At 39.2% G+C, this 20,970-nt stretch overlaps 1 protein-coding gene across 9 annotated transcripts in view; it reads right to left on the bottom strand.

Annotated features, from left to right (window-relative positions):
* The window catches only part of bend5 (BEN domain containing 5), a 338,217-nt gene that overhangs the window by 68,690 nt on the left and 248,557 nt on the right, over positions 1–20,970 (bottom strand). For 4 of the 9 annotated variants that reach the window (XM_058785812.1, XM_058785811.1, XM_058785813.1 and 1 more), the window contains 3 exons: positions 20,600–20,748; positions 18,452–18,665; positions 11,249–18,208 (listed from right to left, as the gene is read on the bottom strand). The exons of 1 other annotated variant lie outside the window; for it this stretch is intronic. In XM_058785812.1, the coding sequence (XP_058641795.1) occupies positions 18,012–18,208; positions 18,452–18,665; positions 20,600–20,748 (560 nt within the window). In that variant the 3' untranslated portion in view covers positions 11,249–18,011. Of the gene's footprint in view, positions 1–11,248; positions 18,209–18,451; positions 18,666–20,599; positions 20,749–20,970 lie in introns of those variants that run through there. 4 more of the 9 variants (XM_058785807.1, XM_058785809.1, XR_009272649.1 and 1 more) reach the window with 3 other exon arrangements.

Genomic DNA, 20,970 nt, shown 5'->3' with positions numbered 1-20,970 from the left:
GCTCCATTTTGAGCCATAATTAGCTTAAACATTCCCAGTATGAAAAATTCATGATAGCTTTGGATTTTTTAATTGCGGGAGCATTCTGCGTTAATCGAAGTCATTTAGAGAGCCTTCTGCTTGACACGTGGAGGAGAGGAAAATAAATCAGACGTCTGACTTTCTCAGCCAGTTAACCCGTTTCTTCTGCGGCGAGCTGTTTATTTTAATAGGGCCCGATCTGACACAGTTCTGGTCCACACAAATCAATCAAACGCTGTCAGCGTGATACTGAAACATAAGAGGAGGCACCAGAGCAACAGGCCATCTCAACCACTGACATTAAGCACTGCGGACATTGCACTCTGTGCTTTCGGGAGATAAGCACAGCTTGAAAAAAGATCCCATTGTTAAAATAGACAGCTGCATTTTTTCTATGCTTAAAGGTGAAGTGCATAGTTTCTACATCACCAAATGAAATTGTAAATATATTAAGAGTTTCAAACAAGTTTCCCCTGAACTCTCTCTTTATCTGCCTCTGGTCAAGACGACAGATAGTCCCAATTCCAAGCAAAAACCATTTGTTAAGCCAATTTGCTCTGGACTGCTCAAAATCAGAGCAATATTTTATTTTTGTTTTATTTTGTTCAGCATGGCATTATCACTGCATGCTTATGTTCATGTTATCAAAAAAAACAAAAACAAATAAAAACAAATCTTGAAAGCGCCACAGAACCACAGTGTTGTGATTACACTTTGAGTTTAAAAAAAATATATATATTTTTTTTAGAAAAAGCATAGAAATGGCTTACTTATAGTGGGAACGCTGGAATGATCAAGTATTTTAACACGGTTTTCCATGCAGTTACAATGAATGGGGACAGATGATTTAAAGCTTCAAACAGGATGAAAAACTACTCCATGCAAGTATTTCTAAAAGTAGCTAGTCCATACAACTCATATGACTACATTACTTCATTTACAGTATCTCACAGAAGTGAGTACACCCCTCACATTTTTGTAAATATTTTATTATATCTTTTCATGTGACAACACTGAAGAAATTACACTTTGCTACAATGTAAAGTAGTGAGTGTACAGCTTGTATAACAGTGTAAATTTGCTGTCCCCTCAAAATAACTCAACACACAGCCATTAATGTCTAAACCGCTGGCCACAAAAGTGAGTACACCCCTAAGTGAAAATGTCTGAATTGGGCCCAATTAGCCATTTTCTCTCCCCGGTCTCATGTGACTCGTTAGTGATACAAGGTCTCAGGTGTGAATGGGGAGCAGGTGTGTTAAATTTGGTGTTCTCTCTCTCATACTGGTCACTGGAAGTTCAACATGGCACCTCATGGCAAAGAACTCTCTAGCCGTGTTTCCACTGTCGGGCCAAAAGCGGGCGTGCTAGTGCGTGCCAGGGCCAGTCGCGTTTCCACTGTCACTTCCAGGGCTTGATTGTACCTCGTCGGTGCTTCTTCAGGGCCAACGGCCGGGGTTTTCTGGTCCGACGAAAACCTTGGGCCAAAGCGGGCCAACTGGGACTAGGGGAGTGGTTATGAACATAGGCGGAGTTTCTCCGCGTCTTGAGAGCGTCAGCGCTGCAGATAATTTAAAGTTAACAGCTATAACACCAGACTTTTAAAATAATTTTAGCTCAAAACTCACTTTCAGACAGCAGCGAGTGTTTGAAATAACTTGATCCGATGTGGATTATGATCACCATACAAGGCAGAAATATTTATAAGCGATGCAAAACACTATGCATGCTAGCCATTAACATTACCATACTAAACATGGTAAATACGACCGCTTGAAGAAATCAGACGTCAGCTTCTCATTCTCTATAACAATCGTGTATTTATTTAGTAACATATTTTATCTGTCATAAGTCTCATCTCGAGACTTTAGCTCCGTGTGTGTCATAAAAATATATAATGGTTTTTGTTCGGGAGCTCCCTCTGGTACTCAGGTCGTATTTTTGATGGAAAAATATAGAGATGATCATTCTTACTTAACGTGATGTATACTGTGACTACAAATAAACAGAAACATACTCTACTGAATAAGTAGGGTAGGCCTATTTGTCCTCTTTCTTTTGTAAAATAGTGGTTCACATTGCTTTATTTCTGTGTGACTAATTTTCAATCCTGATAAATTAATTCATTATGATCAATGTATCACTTAATAGGCTATGGAAAAAAAATAGATGCTTTTGGATTTAAATCTAACAAAACATGCAAACAAACGGCCGCTTTTATCATGTTCGTTTTGTGATCACGCTATATTTCCAGTAACTTATTTCTGATTAGTTTTCTGACAACTTCTCTTTGTTGATGAAATGATGGGGTTGCGTGACGTTGTTCCAGAGAGGTGTGTAAAGGGCGGGTTTTAGTGAAGCACAACGGAGCTTCTGGCCCGACAGTGGAAACGCATCGTGATTTTGGGCTCGGTGCTACTGGTCTGAGGCTATTAGCCCCGCCCCGCCTGTTTAAAGCACTGGCTTGCACTGCCCGACAGTGGAAAAGCGGCTTCTGTGGATCTAAAAAAAAAGAAAAGTTTCTCTACATTAAGATGGCGTAGGCTATAAGAAGATTGCCAAGACCCTGAAACTGAGCTGCAGCACGGTGGCCAAGACCATACAGCAGTTTAACAGGACAGGTTCCACTCAGAACAGGCCTCGCCAACATGTACTGTGACATACTGAAGCACAGCATGATCCCCTCCCTTCGGAGACTGGGTCGCAGGGCAGTATTCCAACATGATAACGACCCCAAACACTTGCTAAAGAGGCTGAGGGTAAAGGTGATGGACTGAACAAGCATGTCTCCAGACCTAAACCCTATTGAGTATTTGTGGGGCATCCTCAAACGGAAGGTGGAGGAGCGCAGGGTCTCTAACATCCACCAGCTCCGTGATGTTGTCATGGAGGAGTGGAAGAGGACTCCAGTGGCAACCTGTGAAGCTCTGGTGAACTCCATGCCCAAGAGGGTAAAGGCAGTGCTGGAAATTAATGGTGGCCACACAAAATATTAACACTTTGGGCTCAATTCGGACATTTTCACTTAGGGGTGTACTCACTTTTGTGGCCAGCAGTTTAGACATTAATGGCTGTGTGTTGAGTTATTTTGAGGGGACAGCAAATTTACATTGTTATACAAGCTGTACACTCACTACTTTACATTGTAGCAAAGTGTCATTTCTTCAGTGTTGTCACATGAAAAGATATAATAAAATATTTACAAAAATGTGAGGGGTGTACTCACTTCTGTCAGATTATTATATCAGCAAGATGGAGAAATGAATCAGAAAGTCATTAGATTCATCAAGGAATCATACAGATTGATGAATGTAATCAAATGATTCATCAAAAAGATCCAACTCAAATGAACAATTCATTCACAAAATGGACTCATGAATGTGCCAAGCTAGGCCGGACACTGAGATTTTCAGAACACGAAAGTGTTCATTTTGTTCTCCTCAGAAAAAAAAAAAACGATTAATTGCTACAGAAGACTTAGAACATAGTGCATGAGTCATAGGTATAGTAGTCATACTTTAATGATGTTTTTGTCATTTTGAGGCTTAAAAGCTGCATTCCTTACATTTTAAAAAGTGTTTCATGAAAGCAAATAAGATTTGGAGTGACATGTACGAGTGTAAATAATGTCAGAATTCCATTTTGGGTGAACTATATATTTAAGAAAGTTAGAAACTAAAGGCAGAATGCATTATAGCGAAGTCTATTTCTCATCAACAAAAAAGCACAGAAAGACCCGATTGGCCATGTAAAAAGAAGATCAGTGTGTGATTTGTCCTTGTCTCTTCTTCTCCTTCCCTCTCTGAAGTATTGTTCAATGTTTTTCAGGTTGAGGGCTGGACCGAATCAATGTCCATGCATCAATATATCACAGCCATAAAAAACAATTTACCTAGAGCAAGATCTCGCCCATTGATTTGTTTCTGTGCTATGGAGAGCTGTGTGCATAGGTTAATAGCATTTACAGAGGAATGTACGACCTTCCTCAAAAATAATGGTCAGGAAAAATCAAAACGCCAAAAAATAAAATGAAGCAGTAATACGCTACTGCTACATGTTCACTCTAGTGACAGAAAAAAATAAATAATTGATCATTCCAAGCGTTTGAGGGAACACTGGTTTTGGGGTGCGGAAAATGTCAACCAGACGAGGACGCGTTTCACCGGGTCTTTCAACTAGAAAACTACATTTCATTCCCTTGGGGCTTTTATGTTCATGTTTCATGTATATCAAAAAGCAAGAGCGAGCGCACACGTGAACTGTCACTGATATTCTGCCTTATGCTTCATTGTATTAAATGCTCTGCTGGTTTTGACGCACACAGCGCACGGCTACTCTTGCAAAGCTCACCGGTTTATTATCATCACTTTTGGAATTCTAAACAGCTGGCCGAAAGTTCTATTCATCTCCATATATTTCCAATTCCATGCCACCTCCATCACTCCAGCCCCCCTTCGGTGACAGCGTTTGTCCCACCGGCCAATCCCGCTGCTAAAGGATGACGAGTGGAGTGCCGAGCTGCAGGTAAAGGATGATGTGTGAAGCCCTGCTGCTGACGGCAGCGTCTCTGTGACAGCACATCAATGAAGGCCGTGATGGACGTTGGGCTGGAAGCGGGCCCTGATTAAAGAGCCCCACGCCCAGCAGTGCATCTGCCACCCATCCCCAGTCCGCTGTCACTGCGGCTGGATACAATAAAATAGCGCTCAGGGTCATCTGGGTTTTCGGTGATGTGACAACAAGCACATTTCACAAGTGCCAATCAAACATGTCTCTCACAGGCCCCGCCCTCATCCCTTTCTGTCCTGTCTTTCTCTCATCTGCTCGCCCTCTACCATACTCGCCCAGAGATCAGAGGGAAATTCAGCAGAGATTTAGTAATAGGCCTATATCAATTAGCTATTAGTGGAAAGGAATACTAACAGACGACACAGTTTGAAAAATTTTCACTCAGAAATTGCTAATAAATTTGACAAATAATTACAAAGAAACAGCAAGTAACACTGAATTAAACGTAAAGGACATCGTCAAACATATATAATTAATATAATGTATAATTATAATTTTTTTTTTCAAAGTGTAGGCTATAGACTGCTTATTAATTTAAATAGTATGTAAAACAATATGCAATATGGAACAGAAATCCTGTCAAATGGTACTTTTCACTGTCACAATCTCATATTTAATTATAAGTCAGTGGCATCTTTTTATCATTGGTTTGAAAAGCCATTTTGCAATTTTAATCCACTTCTGGGTAAAAATGTTTTTTAACTCTTACTGCGTGCTAATGAGTCAATAAAGTGATGCTAAAAACATTGCTGTTATTCTTAATTAAAAATCAGTAACTGTAATGAATCATAAATACTTTAAAATAGAAATATTATGAAAACCTAAACTAAAATATAGCCTAAATATTACAAAAATGACAATTTGAAATGTTGCCTTGGCAAATAACTAAGTATGTTGAAGTAAAATTATTAAAACAGAAAATAAAGCTACAAAAAAAAAGACAAAATTACTTAAAAAAACAAACAAACAAAAAGAACAACAACAATTAAAAGCTTATTCAAACTATAATAAACACTATAATAGAATAAAATACTAAAGTACTGGTTAAAAATCTTGACCGATGTGTCTGGTTTAACTGCCACACTAGAATGGAAGTTTCATGCATACAACTGGGAGGGGAAAAAAAATAAAAATGGTAGGACTTGCGAGTTTGAATAAGCCATGCCATGTCTCAATCCCATTTCCCTTTCTCTTTCCATAACTCCCCGTCCACTCCGAGCTGACAGAGCACTGAAAAGTTATAGCCTCAAAACTCAAATCGAACCTAAAGATGAACACACTTTAAAACACACTGAGAGTTTTCTGTACTTTTTCTTCTAGAGGGTGAAAAATCCAATGCAATGAAATAGAGGGAATTGGAGCAAGTCTCTCTGCAGTGAACACACGTCCCTGCATGTGCCGGCCCTGACGCCCAGCTCAATCCATCATTACTACACTAAATCATCTCTCTGTCAATAACACCACTGCAAAATATTACAGTCATGTGGATACTGTTATTTTTAATGACATTCAGCAGTCCCCTTGGGCTGATGGAGCGAGTGAGAAATACAGAGAGGGAGAGAGACTGCATAGGTAGGCAATAACATTTGGCATAAAAGTGCTTAGCAGCTTGAAAAGAGTCAAGAGCGAGCGAGCGAGCAGTGGAAGTGCTAAATACTAAAGGAAGACTGTTATCTCCATGACAGATAACTGCTAGTTTGTTCAGTCGAAAATGTTTTAAGGATCTATGAAAGATCTTTGAGATTCTGGGAAAACAGGAATGGGAAAAAGTTTCCAGCAAGCTGCCGATTCCAACTCCATCTAATTGCTCATTTAATATTAGAATAGGCTTTTGACACTCTCATTTATTAAAAGAGCTCAATGCAACCTGGACTTCTGAGTGTGTGTGTGTGTGGTCTGATATCAATGTCATGCCTCCTCAATAACTCAGACAGGGCAGTGTGCTTATCTTTCTTTGACACTCAGATCAATCTTGCTTTTAATCCTGAACCCATTCGCAGTCTCTCTCACCTCAACTCCACACATCAAACACAAACATCACATCCCTCCTGTGAATGTGCGTGTCTGTGTCCAATCGAGTCAAGGACACAGGATGGGGTGGCTGATCTTCCAGAATCCACATTATACACTTCATATAGGTAGTAAACAGTGCTGGGTTATGTTAAACGCTCTTAGAATTTTCATAGAATTATAGTGTGAATAGACTGATATGCTGAGAATACATATGAATATATGGTGAACTCAATTATTGCTATATTGTTTTATATGAGCAAATAGGAGGAGGCAAGGGAGGCAGTGTCTCCTCAAAATATTGGATGAGAAAAATAAAAAAATAATAGTACAAAAATAAAAAAAACACACCATTATTACAAAATAAAACATTAAAAAGTGTATAAATCACTCGTTTTTCTAAAGAAACATTTCCCAACAGCGACACCAGCAGGTAAAGTTACAGAGGGAGTCCGCATCTCTCTCACCTTCCCTGAGCCCATTGAGTTTTAACAGATCGCCTAAAGCGTGTGGTAAGTTTACTGAGGGGTTTTTGAAAATGAATGGGGGAAAGTCACATGATAGGAAGCAATGCCTCCATCGTGATATGATTGGATATGACTGGTTATGTTTAGTTGTTATAAGTTCATGTGATAAATCCCGCCTCTTGTGTTCATGCGTGTCCCACATTCGCAAATCAGTCTGAATGAACAATATAATGCTGTTAATGGGAAGACTAATTGAAAAACGTATGTAAACAACTCACACTTGGATATAACCACTTTGTTACGTCAAAATAAGACTTATGGTGGTATGAAAACATGATCTGTGGGAGTTTTTGGTGAATAATCAGCTTGGCGAAAATTAAAGTAAATCTCAGTGTCTGCAGCCAATATTTTCCGAGCATTGATCATTGATGACTTGAAAAAATAAAAAAAAATAGTTAAGTGTTAGCTATTAAAAATAATAGCTGAACATAAGTTCACAAATACAGTGCCCTCCCTTCCACTAATATTGGTACCCTTGGTAAATACAAGCAAAGGCGTCTATGAAAATTAATCTGCATCATAGATCTTTTTGATCTTTCATTCAAAAAATTCACAAAAATTCTAAGATTCACTGAAGTAAAACAATTGAAAGTGGGGATAAAATCTCATGAAGAAATGTTTTTCTCTAATGCATGTTGGCCACAATTATTGGCACCCCTAGACATTCTTATGAGTACAATATCTCTTAAGTATATTCCCATTCATATTTAGATTTTTTAGCACCAGGGTGACTAGGAGCATGAAATTGTCAAGCCATGACTTCCTGTTCCACAGGATCATAAATATGAGGAGCACAAAGACCAAATTAACTTTATCATCCATCAAAAGGAGTAAAACCAAAGAATATACTGTAGTTTGATGTGCAGAACAAGATTGTTGAGCTTCACAAAATAGAAAGTGGCTGTAAGAAAAGAGCTAAAGCATCAGAAATCCCCATTTCCACAATCAGGGCAATAATTAAGAAGTTCCAATCAACTAAAGATGTTACAAATCTGCCTGGAAGAGGACATGTGTCTATATTGTCCTAATGCATGGTGAGGAGGAGAGATTGAGCGGCCAAAAACTGGAGAATTGCCCACAGCTGGAGAATTGCAGAGTTTAGCTGAGTCTTGGAGTCAGAAAGCCTAGCCTTTTTTTTATTGTAACTTGTTTCAAAAAGTGAAACTTTCATATATTCTAGATTCATTACATGTAAAGTAAAACATTTCAAAAGTTTTTTTTTTGTTTTAATTTTGATGATTAGAGCTTACAGCTCATGAAAGTCAAAAATCCAGTATCTCAAAATATTAGAGTATTTCCTAAGATCAATCAAAAAAAGGATTTGCAAAACAGAAAAGTTCAAGTTCTTTAAAGTATGTTGATTTATGCACTCAATACTTGGTCGGGGCTCCTTTAGCACAAATTCCAGCATCAGTGAGGTGTGGCATGGAAGCGATCAGCCTGTGGCACTGCTGAGGCACTATTGAGCCTTCAGCTTGTCTGGATTGTTGGATTGACTGTTTCTCATCTTTCTCTTGAAAATATCTCATAGATTCCATATGGGGTTCAGGTCAGGCATGTTGGCTGGCCAATCAAGCACAGTAATATCATGGTCAGGAAACTACTTGTAAGTGCTTTTGGCACTGTGGGCAGGTGCTAAAGTCCTGCTAGAAAAGGAAATCAGCATCTCCATAAAGCTTGTCAGCAGATGGAAGCATAAAGTGCTCCAAAATCTCTTGGTAGACTGCTGCATTGACTTTGGACTTGATAAAACACAATGGACCAACACCAGCAGACGTCATGGCACCCCAAATCATCACTGACTTCAGGACTCTTCACACTGGACTTCAAGCAGCTTGGATTCTGTGCCACTCCAGTCTTCCTCCAGACTCCAGACCTTGATTTCCAAATGAAATGGAAAATTTACTTTTATCTGAAAAGAGGACTTTGGACCACTGAGCAACAGTCCAGTTCTTTTTCTCCGTAGCCCAGGTAAGATGCTTCTGACGTTGTTTCTGTTTCAGAAGTGGCTTGGTAGCCCCTTTCCTGAAGATGTCTGAGCATGGTGACTATTGATGCACTGACTCCAGCTTCAGTTCTCTCCTTGTGAAGCTCTCCCAAGTGTCTGAATCGGCTTTGCTTGACAGTATTCTCAAGCTTGTGGTCATCCATGTTGCTTGTGCACCTTTTCCTACTCAATTTCTTCATTCCGGTCAACTTTGCATTTAATATGCTTTGATACAGCACTCTGTGAACAGCCACCCCTTTCAGTAATGACCTTCTGTTACTTACCATCTTTGTGGAGGGTGTCAATGATTGTCTTCTGGACCATTGCCAAGTCAGCAGACTTCCCCATTATTGTGATTTCAAAGAACAAGAGATACCCCGAATTTATACTGTAGGGATGGCCATTTAATGAAGCTCAAATGTAAATATTCTAATATTTTGAGCAAGGATATTTTGACTTTCATGAGCTGTAAGCTCTAATAATCAAAATTAAAAAAAGAAAACTTTTGAAATGTTTTACTTTACATGTAATGAATCTAGAATATATGAAAGTTTCATTTTTTGAAATGTTACAATAAAAATTTTTTTTTTTTTACTTTTTCACGATATTCAAATTTTTGGAGATGCACCTGTATATATACACATACACAGTGGGTACGGAAAGTATTCAGACCCCCTTAGATTTTTCACTCTTTGTTATATTGCAGTCATTTGCTAAAATCATTTAAGTTCATTTTTTTTCCTCAATGTACACACAGCACCCCATATTGACAGAAAAACACAGAATTGTTGACATTTTTGCAGATTTATTAAAAAAGAAAAACTGAAATATCACATGGTCCTAAGTATTCAGACCCTTTGCTGTGACACTCATATATTTAACTCGGGTGCTGTCCATTTCTTCTGATCATCCTTGAGATGGTTCCACACCTTCATTTGAGTCCAGCTGTGTTTGATTATACTGATTGGACTTGATTAGGAAAGCCACACACCTGTCTATATAAGACCTTACAGCTCACAGTGCATGTCAGAGCAAATGAGAATCATGAGGTCAAAGGAACTGCCTGAAGAGCTCAGAGACAGAATTGTGGCAAGGCACAGATCTGGCCAAAGTTACAAAAAAATTTCTGCTGCACTTAAGGTTCCTAAGAGCACAGTGGCCTCCATAATCCTTAAATGGAAGACGTTTGGGACGACCACAACCCTTCCTAGAGCTGGCCGTCCGGCCAAACTGAGCTATCGGGGGAGAAGAGCCTTGGTGAGAGAGGTAAAGAAGAACCCAAAGATCACTGTGGCTGAGCTCCAGAGATGCAGTCGGGAGATGGGAGAAAGTTGTAGAAAGTCAACCATCACTGCAGCCCTCCACCAGTCGGGGCTTTATGGCAGAGTGGCCCGACGGAAGCCTCTCCTCAGTGCAAGACACATGAAAGCCCGCATGGAGTTTGCTAAAAAAACACCTGAATAAGATTCTCTGGTCTGATGAGACCAAGATAGAACTTTTTGGCCTTAATTCTAAGCGGTATGTGTGGAGAAAACCAGGCACTGCTCATCACCCGTCCAATACAGTCCCAACAGTGAAGCATGGTGGTGGCAGCATCATGCTGTGGGGTGTTTTTCAGCTGCAGGGACAGGACGACTGGTTGCAATCGAGGGAAAGATGAATGCGGCCAAGTACAGGGATATCCTGGACGAAAACCTTCTCCAGAGTGCTCAGGACCTCAGACTGGGCAAGGTTTACCTTCCAACAAGACAATGACCCTAAGCACACAGCTAAAATAACGAAGGAGTGGCTTCACAACAACTCTGTGACTGTTCTTGAATGGCCCAGCCAGAGCCCTGACTTAAACCCAATTGAGCATCTCTGGAGAGACCTAAAAATGGCTGTCCACCAACATTTACCATCCAACCTGACAGAACTGGAGAGGATCTGCAAGGAGGAATGGCAGAGGATCCCCAAATCCAGGTGTGAAAAACTTGTTGCATCTTTCCCAAAAAGACTCGTGGCTGTATTAGATCAAAAGGGTGCTTCTACTAAATACTGAGCAAAGGGTCTGAATACTTAGGACCATGTGATATTTCAGTTTTTCTTTTTTAATAAATCTGCAAAAATGTCAACAATTCTGTGTTTTTCTGTCAATATGGGGTGCTGTGTGTACATTACCACATCACCACATGTTGTTCGGGAAGGTTTCAAGAAAAACTATCCTCACTCATCCAAAAACAAACTTCAGCATATTCAGTTGTCAGACACGACTGGAACTTCAAATGGCACTCGCTTCTATGGTAAGATGAAACTTAAAAAAAATAAAATAAAAAAGTGCTTTTTGGCAGCAAACCAACCAGATGGGTTTAGTACAAACAGGGATAAAAAGTACCCCATCCCCATGGTTAAATATACTGCCGGATCTTTAATCCAAGCCTGTTTTTCTGCGGTTTAACAAAATGCTTAAAAAACACCGTTGCTTAAAGATAGATCTATCTATCTCTCTTAGACATAATATATAAATATAACCATTCTAAAGTTTGAGGTCAAAGATTTATTTATTCTTAAAACTTATGTACGTTATAGTATCAATTCAAGATTATTTTTTTTGTGTGAAAAAGAAACAGCTCACACTGAGAGGGTTTGTTTGTAGAATAAAAGTCTGAATTTATTCTGTTGATCTGTACATTGAACAAGAGTACTCAGACTGCAGCACACACGCGCATACATACACGCGCACACACACACACGCACACACACGACTGATGTTAACCGGTGAAACCAGCTGTGCACAGGTGAGGAGTGCAACTGGTTCACGTGGAAACATTTGATTTCGCTTTCCATTGTCTTTCTATCCTTGTTCTCTGTTTGAGTCCCCGTGGAGTCAGACTCAAGGTGCAGTGAGGCCAAGTTTAGCTGAAATTAAGCCGGGTTCAGCCTAAAAACACAGTATGAATAAAAATTCTCCATTGAGAGTCCTTTTAGTCCAGGCTTAGGCTTGATCTGTGTGCAAGTAAAGCAGACCTAACGTATGGGGAACAGGGACTGTTGTGAGAAGGAAGATCCCGCTGACAGCAGCCCTCGCTGACTCCGTGGTAAAACCAATACTAACCAGTATGTGACCATATCAAAAGAAAATACCCAAAACCACCCACAAACACAGACCTGAAAGAGAGCATGTTCACAGTTATTTCAGCCAACATTCTCCATCAACGACTTTCCCGAAAAATATTGATTAATACACATAATTTTTATATACACACACACACATATGTATGTATATATATATATATATATATATATATATATATATATATATATATATATATATATATATATATATATATATATATATATATATATATATATATATATATAGGTTTCTAGATATTTATTCAGCAGCAAGAATGAAGAGATGACAGACATGATAAAGACACAAAAAGTTAAATGAAAAATGTTCCAATTTAAATGCAATACGATCGATTTTCAAACTCACTGTCTGGTCTTGAGGTCAATTCATGAAACCCATGACATATTCGCTTCACATGACACACAATCAATAAAAACATCTTGACAGGAAAGTGTTTGCTAACAAAATCACACAGTTTGCCTTCAGTTGTCACGTTACATGCTCTAAATGAATCAATTGTCTGTATTAATATAAAATGTTATGGAAACATGCGACTGATTGTATTTTCGTGGACGGACTAATTTACGTTCTGCTGAGCAGCAGGCACTCAACACACCCGTATTTCTGAGACCGTTTTCGCTGAACTGAAATGCAAATTGGAGACTTTGTTCCCAAACAGTTCTTAATGACAATTACAAAGAGTTTCTTTGGGAGGGAACCACTTTGGTAAGCTAAGAAAATCCCCTACAGTTAACGTACTGCAAAATATCATCACCACCACCACCAAATGTAAGACTACCATGTTAGTTTCACTGTATTTCTACAGTGGGATTGACTTTCACATTAACTGCTGAGGACCACATTGCTGTGAGAGTCAACTGCCCAGTAATATTTTGGTAGATGGTTAGGAATATCAGGTTTCTTACTCCAGCATCAGGTTTGTATTGTACAATAAAGACAAGGTTATATGGCCACGGAAAGATCCTGCGTGCATGGTTTTAATAGTCTGTTAATTTGGAACAGAGTATGTGAGGTAATTTGTTAGAGAGGTATGTATTACTCGAAATATGAAAAGCGAAATTTTTGACATGCCGGATGCAATTCCTAAGATTCTTTTATCTGATGCTTTATTTTGATCCCAAAATTCCTGCTGCTATAAAATGAACATTAACCAGTTTTATTCATGCAAAGCGGAACGACCTCCAGAAAAGTAGAAAAATTAGCACCATCTGAGGTAAGTAACACAGATTAGACAACCCATGCCTGCTGTAGCACCATCAATGGGATAAAAATGTAATTACTGCAAGGAAACGCCATCTACTGCCACAGAAACATTAACACAGTTGTTAAGGGAGTAAAATACGACATCTGAAATGAATCTATACCATACAGACTGATCTCTGAACGAGGTACGAGGGTGGCGAGACTGTCTTAGGAACACAGATGATGAGCAGCAATGAGGTAGGACTGTGACTCTACATGCTTGTTTTCCGACTAAGAATAACCTGAACTTGTGTTTTATCAAAAATACATTTCTTTCACTAGTAGAGCTGAGAATATTGGTTGTTAAATAAGACTGACTCTGAGAAGGGTCCTTTATTGTAATCGTGAGCATGAAAAAAGTGAGAGCGCAACAGGAAGTTGCCGTTCTTGCTATAGCGGAATACTGGGCAGTTTTGGGAATTGCTGTGGCGTGTGGGCGGGTCCTCAGCATTTGATTGACAATCTCAGAATGTAGGTTAGTGAAGCAGGCCAAAGCAATACTAACTATTTTTTCCCCCAAGAACATCCGCATACTACTTTTTTGGCATCATAAAGGAACAAAAAAAATAAAAAACAAATGATTTAAGATTTTTCAAATTGAACAATATAGCCATATCCATTATCTAAAACTTAATGCTCTTTTGATACAAAACAGAAAACAACAAATCAGACAACGGAGATGTCGGCGGCAAAGCAACACCTTGTAAAATTGTCTTTTTTCAGTAAAAATATATCCCGGCTGTTCCTTTCCTGTTGGTTTAGCTTACATAACTGTGGACAACTTTAGCAGGGGCCGTTTTTGTGCAAGTTCATATTCATAAGACTGATCACAAACTGTCCGTTGCTGAGAATCCACTTTGGCTTATTTTTAACAGAACATCACGAACCCCCAACACACATTCAGATTGGACGAAACTCATTTGACATGACAAAACGTCTCCTGAACAACTCGGATGATATGTTGATCCCTCACGTGCTTTGCCGTTTTCCAGCGGCACAGACCAGCTCAAAGCCCAGCACCGCTATTACATAGCCACTGAAAGCATAGGCACCAGCCTCACCACAGTCTCCCAGAAGAGAAAAACACAGCCTCCGCGAGGCTACTGCTTCGCTTTTGTAGCCTTTTAGCCTATAAATACTGTACATGATTGTATTTAAAAGTCGGATTTTCCCTGATGGGATTCACTGGTTTGATCTCACAACTGAAGAAACTTTTAATTTTTAATTTTCCTCGGATCTGAATGCCGCCGTGCCCGAATTTAGTCTCGGCGCAGCTGCGAGGCAAAAGAGAAAGAAAAAAAAAAAAAGCAAGAGAGCAATACATAACGCTGTAGTATTTTTCAAGGCAACGATTCCACTAGCAAATCTCCACATACAAAGTATGACCACATGGACCGATGATAAAGTTTGGCTGTCATTCAACCTCTGCACACCTAAAGCTGTCATTTTCCAGTATACCCGCACAGTACGTACGCTCATTATGGAACATCAAATATTCAATAAGTGTGGCAATACATATTACACAATACAGGAAATATCTACAGAAAAAAAGAAGAAGAGAAAGACATTCAGTGGAACAAAAGAACCTTATTACAATCTGTCCTCTCCCGTAATTACCTTGACATATTGGAGGTACGTTGCTGTAAGAAAGAAAAAAAGGAATCGCTTTCACAGGCTCAAGAGAATGAGAAACAAATGGCTGCTAAACTGCTATTGAGTGGCAGAAAACTGATAGCTGATTTATGATTTCTCGTGAACGTCTTTTCACAAGCATTGTTAAATGTTTATGTTGACTTCTTTTTTTAAATTGGCTTGGGTAAATCACAACAAAGAAGCCAACATTGATGAATTTTTATACATTTTTTCTTCCTCCTTAGGATTAAAGTGCTACGTTGTCGAAGATGGACAATGACTTCCTTGGAACGGAAAGGCGGGTGGCGGCTGCCTCTCGACGGAAATGACTCCAAATGAAATGATAGTACAAATGACTCACAGTGAGGTGAAATTCATAAATTGAAGTTCTTGAAGCATCAAGATACCTGCGGTAAAAATCCATGATAGTATCAATTTAAGATATGGGTTTCTGTCATTAGAGATGATGTATTCATGAAGAGCCCTGCATTCTTTGAGAAATATGAGTACCCAGGATCTACGTTAATAGCGAAACGTCACATATACACTGTAAAAGTAGAAATGATTAGAAACTATATACGAACCAGCAAAGATAAAGACAGAATTACAACATTGTCTGACTCGGTTTTGAACCAGAAGCTTAGTGAGATAAGGTGCAGCCTGGATGCAAACAATGAAATGTTCAAAAACATGAGAATATATTCCAAATATACACTGAAATTTTCTCCCCACTAATAAATGTACTTGATTAAAAAAAAAAAAAAAAAAAAATATGAGAAAATAAAAAATAGGGAGGCTTTTGCGTGGCAGATCTGTGATCTGTTAATTCACAGTAAGCGATATGGCATCACAGTCAAGAACCCAAATCTGCAAGAGAGTCTTTTTCTATCGTTACGCCGACAAACCACACAGACGGTTTGTGATGAAAATAAAGACAAGGGGAGACAAAGGACTAAAGTGTGGATGGCATGGCTCATTGTAAGTTGTCACGATATCTTATTTCCTCCCCTAATGAGTGCGCCCTCTACAGGTGGGCTGGAGCAGAGACCCTGCGGTTCGTGCAACCAGAAGGATGAGGCTCATGTGTAACTCCCAAGCACTGCTGACAGTTTTACCCCACGTCTGCACACGGCGCCTGGCATCTCTCCACACTCACACCAAAGTGCAGTTAAAGCAATATCAGCTCATATTACAATCACAGCTTGCTATAAAACGGAGAACACAGTTCCCAATGATTGCCAGCTGGAAAAAGGCCCTGCAGCCTAGCTCAGATTTCCACTTACCCTCCGTCCCAAGTGCAATTTACGGCTGGTAAAAGGTCTTAGTTGGTCTCCATCTCTGTAGACCCGATAATACAATAACTCCTGTCCCATGGCTAGTCCATCAAGTACACTGAAATCAAATTGGATGTGCTCTTGTTGTTTACAAGAATCTTGTTTTATACTTTACCTCATTTTTACTGCATTGTCGTCAACTTCAAAATATGCCATTAAATACTCTCTTCAGATTTGAATTCTTCAGGCCCAAAATTTTACCCAAACGCATTCATTTTGCTTAAAATATACACTGCTATTCAAAGGCTGATAAGATTTTTTTTTTTTTTTTTTTTTTAAAGAAGTGAATACTTTTATTCAAAATACATATTTTAAATAAATGTCATTATTTTGAACTTACTATTCATCAATGAATCCTGAAAAAAGTATCAAAGTTTTCACAAAAATATTAAGCGCCACAATTGTTATTAATATTGTTAACAGTAAAAATTGTTTCTTGAGCACCAAATCATCATATTTGAATGATTTCTGAAGGATCATGCGACACTGAAGACTGGAGTAATGATGCTAAAAGTTCAATCAATTTAAAATGTATTAAAAAAAAAAAAAAAACATTTTAAATTTGTAATAGTATTTCAGAAATTTTACAGTTTTACTGTATTTTCTTTCATAAACATAAAAAAAAAATCTTACCGACCCCAAACTTTTGAACAGTAGTGTAAATGCCTTAAAATCACGTCATCGTAATTAAAACTTTTAAACTACAGGAACTTCCCAACAGGACTTGAAGGCAGTATACAGCCTAAATCAAACATAAGAAGTTTACTGATGATCGTAAAAAGTCTAAATTTAAATTTTAAGAATGATTTGTTCACCTTTTTGTGGCTTATCTCCAAATACACGCTGATAGTCTGTCTTCCAGGATAACTGTTTAGCACCACTGACTACATGCGACCTCTCCACCCCTAACAACCATCAAGAACAACAACATACCATCAGTAGTCATCTCAGGAAAGCAATTAACGGGAGCAATTAGGCCTAGATTGATTAATTAAATCAATCGCTCATTAAGACGACGCAGGGTGCGACCCTGTTTAAAAGTGCAACTCTTTACGTTAAGTACCTTTAGCAGATGGTCCCTGTGAAGTGACCTACCTCCCCTTAAGACTCCGACTCTAAGCCAGCATTTATGACACCTCGCAAACATCCTCCTGAAACAAGAAGACTTCTCCTGAAGGGAAACCTCTTTAGTACATTAGGACATGTTCTGACACAGAACACAAGCTGATGTGCCAAACACATTTTTCTCGCACACGATTTAAAGGATCGCTCCTGTCTATCAGGTATAATATCCGACCCACCCCGAGATCCCCCATAAAGCTTACAAAAACCCGCCCCATTCACTCACAGAATGCACGCCAGCATGCTAAGGCAGTGCGGAGAGAGGTAAAACTGTCAGACATGCTGTAAAACAGGGTCTACGAGAGTAAAAGACAGAGAGGTCTTGGGAGGGCATCAGTGGAAATCTCAATTGGCAGCGCCGGTGATTACTTGCACCTTCTCCACCAGAAGTCCTTGAGGAGTAGAATGAGCTATGGTGACAACTTCAGCGCCCCCTACAGACCGTCGTAGGGGAAGTTCTCCATCTTCACCGTCTGCTGAATGAGAAGCTTGGACTCTCGTCGTTCCTCGTTCTTGATAGATTTGTTGATATCCATGATTTTTTCGCAGATGTATTTGTTCACTTTGGATAATCGCTGGGTGATCTCTGCACTGTCAGCTGTTTCTTGAGACACACGGTCATACAGACACTCTGGAATGAAATATCAGACAAGAAATTAGCAAAGAAATTCCATGTAATTTGATGGGGGGTTTTTTTCAGTACATTAAAAATATTTAAGTTTAACTTCTTTAAATGAAGCTTTAAGTACCATATTACTTTCTGTGAAATTGAAATTGTTCTACAATAACAATTCTCCATACTTCTATCAGCAAAACCAGAAATATAACCCCAACCTAATTCTAATAACAAATCTTTTAAAAATAGTGTGTTTACCTCTAACAATTTTGAGCTTGCTCGGTGAAAGCGGTGGTTTGGGCAGGGCGTCTTTCTTCTTCTTCGTAGCAACGCCAGTCACGCTGCGGTTCTTCAGGGTTTCTGTGCCCCAGATCATCACCGCCAGGTTTTTGGTGAATTTTGAGTCTCCCTGCGTCCGTTGTAACTGGTGCCACTTCTCCTCCTCCACCCAAATCCCTCCACCCAAGTGCACCTGCAAGAGACATACTCTTCTTCAAATATGCAGCATACACACACTGTCACTGACAAGATTTTGCTTTCACATTCTGCCACTTCAGTGCCATGTGGTCTATTCCCCGAAGTGTGTCTGAGACATGGCAGCTTTCCCTTCACAATGAATTAAACCGCTCTGTTTATGGAGGATGAAATGCAAGATTCTATGTGATTCAGATTTAAGCTTGTTAACAGCCGTTTGTGTTGCATGTTGTACAGTTGTGCTCCTAAGTTTACATAAACCTAGCTGATCCTGAAAGATGTTTGACATTTAAAAAAAAAAACAATAAAATCATAAAATAGTTGTTTTTATTTAGTACTGCCCTGAGCACCTACCTACCTATCTATAGACAGATAGACAGATACTTGAGGAGGGAGCAAATAATATAAATCAATCCTGTCAATATTTGAACAGGATTGCAATAAAACAAAATAAATATATAAGATAATTTTTATGATCTCTATTACTTGAAATAAATAAATAAATGATAAAATTTTGACCAATGATTTTCCATGACCTTTCTAGGAGTTTGCATGCCAGGCTTTACTCTACTCAGGAGAAATAATTAGCTGATGAAATATTTTAGAGCAAAGCATAACCAGAAAATATATATTTATTATAGAATTGACTTTTTGACAAATTTTCCATGACTGTAGGAACCCTGTCCAGTGAAGGTCCTGGTGTTTTGTGGTATGCAACGCCACTGGGTACCGATCACCACATATGAGAGAAGAGTCACACATAAATTCAGTGGTGAGGTGTCTGGGTTCATTAAATGCAGTAATGTGTTTTGACAGATGCCAGACCAGAGTGTTGACTTTTAAGCCACACTGTGGAGGACACGGCCCAACAAGCCATCAGGTGGATTGATGGGCAGCTGGTGAGTAACAGCTGAGGTAATGTGCCTTCTGCTTTGTCACCCTGAGCAGTCTTCAGGCTCGGATCCAGTGGCTTTTCCCCAATGCAACTAATGTGCTTTAGGCCTTGGTCCAGCAGACAAGCTTTTCACTGCTCTTAACTTAGAGGAGATTTGCTTTTCTACGGCTACCTGTCACTCAGGGCAATTCCTGTGGTACAAATAATTAATGCCGGATATGTGTGTGTATGTGTAAGGGCCTAATTTGCTTTTGTTCTTCACGCTTGAACTGAGAACCCTTTCAGCATGTAACACAAATTCCCCCCTGTCATGCGAGGCAGGCGGAGGAACGCAAAATGTGGACCCGATGTCTGCTAACAGGGCTCAAAATCACAGCAAGCGTTCTGGTTAAAAGGCCCTTTGAGACTGACGGGGGGGGAAGGTTGTAGAAGGGATTTCGCTAGTCAATTAGACAAACCAAACACCACTGCAAAACATTAAAAGAAACACTGAATTGCGCTAATACGAGGAACAATTGCGTTGTTTATACAACAGTTAAACAAGTAGTCGGAATACTGTCTGCACTGAACTAATGACCGAAGTCAAGTCACTTTTCTTCCATGAATAATGCTTGAATCTATCAGATAAATATCAACCAAAGTCCACCATAATTTTGGAAGGTCTCATCACAATTGACATGCTGTTATTTAATAAATATATAGAATGAGGAGGTAGTTATACATAATATATACTATAGTTCAAAGGTTTGGAATCATTAAGATGTTGAAAACACTTGTGCTGCTTAATATTTATGGTGATACAACTGTCACTTTTGACCAACTTAACGCATCTTTGGTGAATAAAAAGTATTATTAATTTCTTTTAAAAATGACAAAAAAGTACCAACTATTAAATGGTAGTGAATATATTTTTGAAATATGTGGCTTTTCTGATAAAAAGGCAAGAATAAAGTAAGATTGGGCGACATGAAGTTTTGGGATGTTTGAAAAAGACAATAAAAACACACTACATAAATAAATTAAAAAAAACTACATACTTTTCCATCATTGAAGGTGTAGACAGTTCTCGGGGATGGGGAGTGGGTGGAGCTAGTGTTGGCTTCCTCTTGACACGCCTCCTGTGGTTCACTGATCGGCTCCACCACCTCTGCTTTGATTGTCTGTGTGCCATTGTCATGCATCGGCTCTGTATGAAGCAAAGCAAAACCCTGCTCAGCATTCAGTGAAGCACAATTTAACAGGAGAAAGATGAGTGTAATCCTGAGAAAGTGTTGACGGCAGAAGTTCCCCGCTCTCTAATGACAGTTTTGAATTCAGTCCAGTGTGGTCGCAGTAAGTCCTGGCCCGCTCCCTTTGGAGTGCTGCCTGAAACATGGCTCTCTCGTGCCTCAAGACAACCGGGTCATTT

This window comes from Onychostoma macrolepis, chromosome 08, assembly GCF_012432095.1.
Source record: "Onychostoma macrolepis isolate SWU-2019 chromosome 08, ASM1243209v1, whole genome shotgun sequence".
Classification (NCBI taxonomy): Eukaryota; Metazoa; Chordata; class Actinopteri; order Cypriniformes; family Cyprinidae; genus Onychostoma; species Onychostoma macrolepis.
This window is presented reverse-complemented; position numbering and strand designations above follow the sequence as displayed.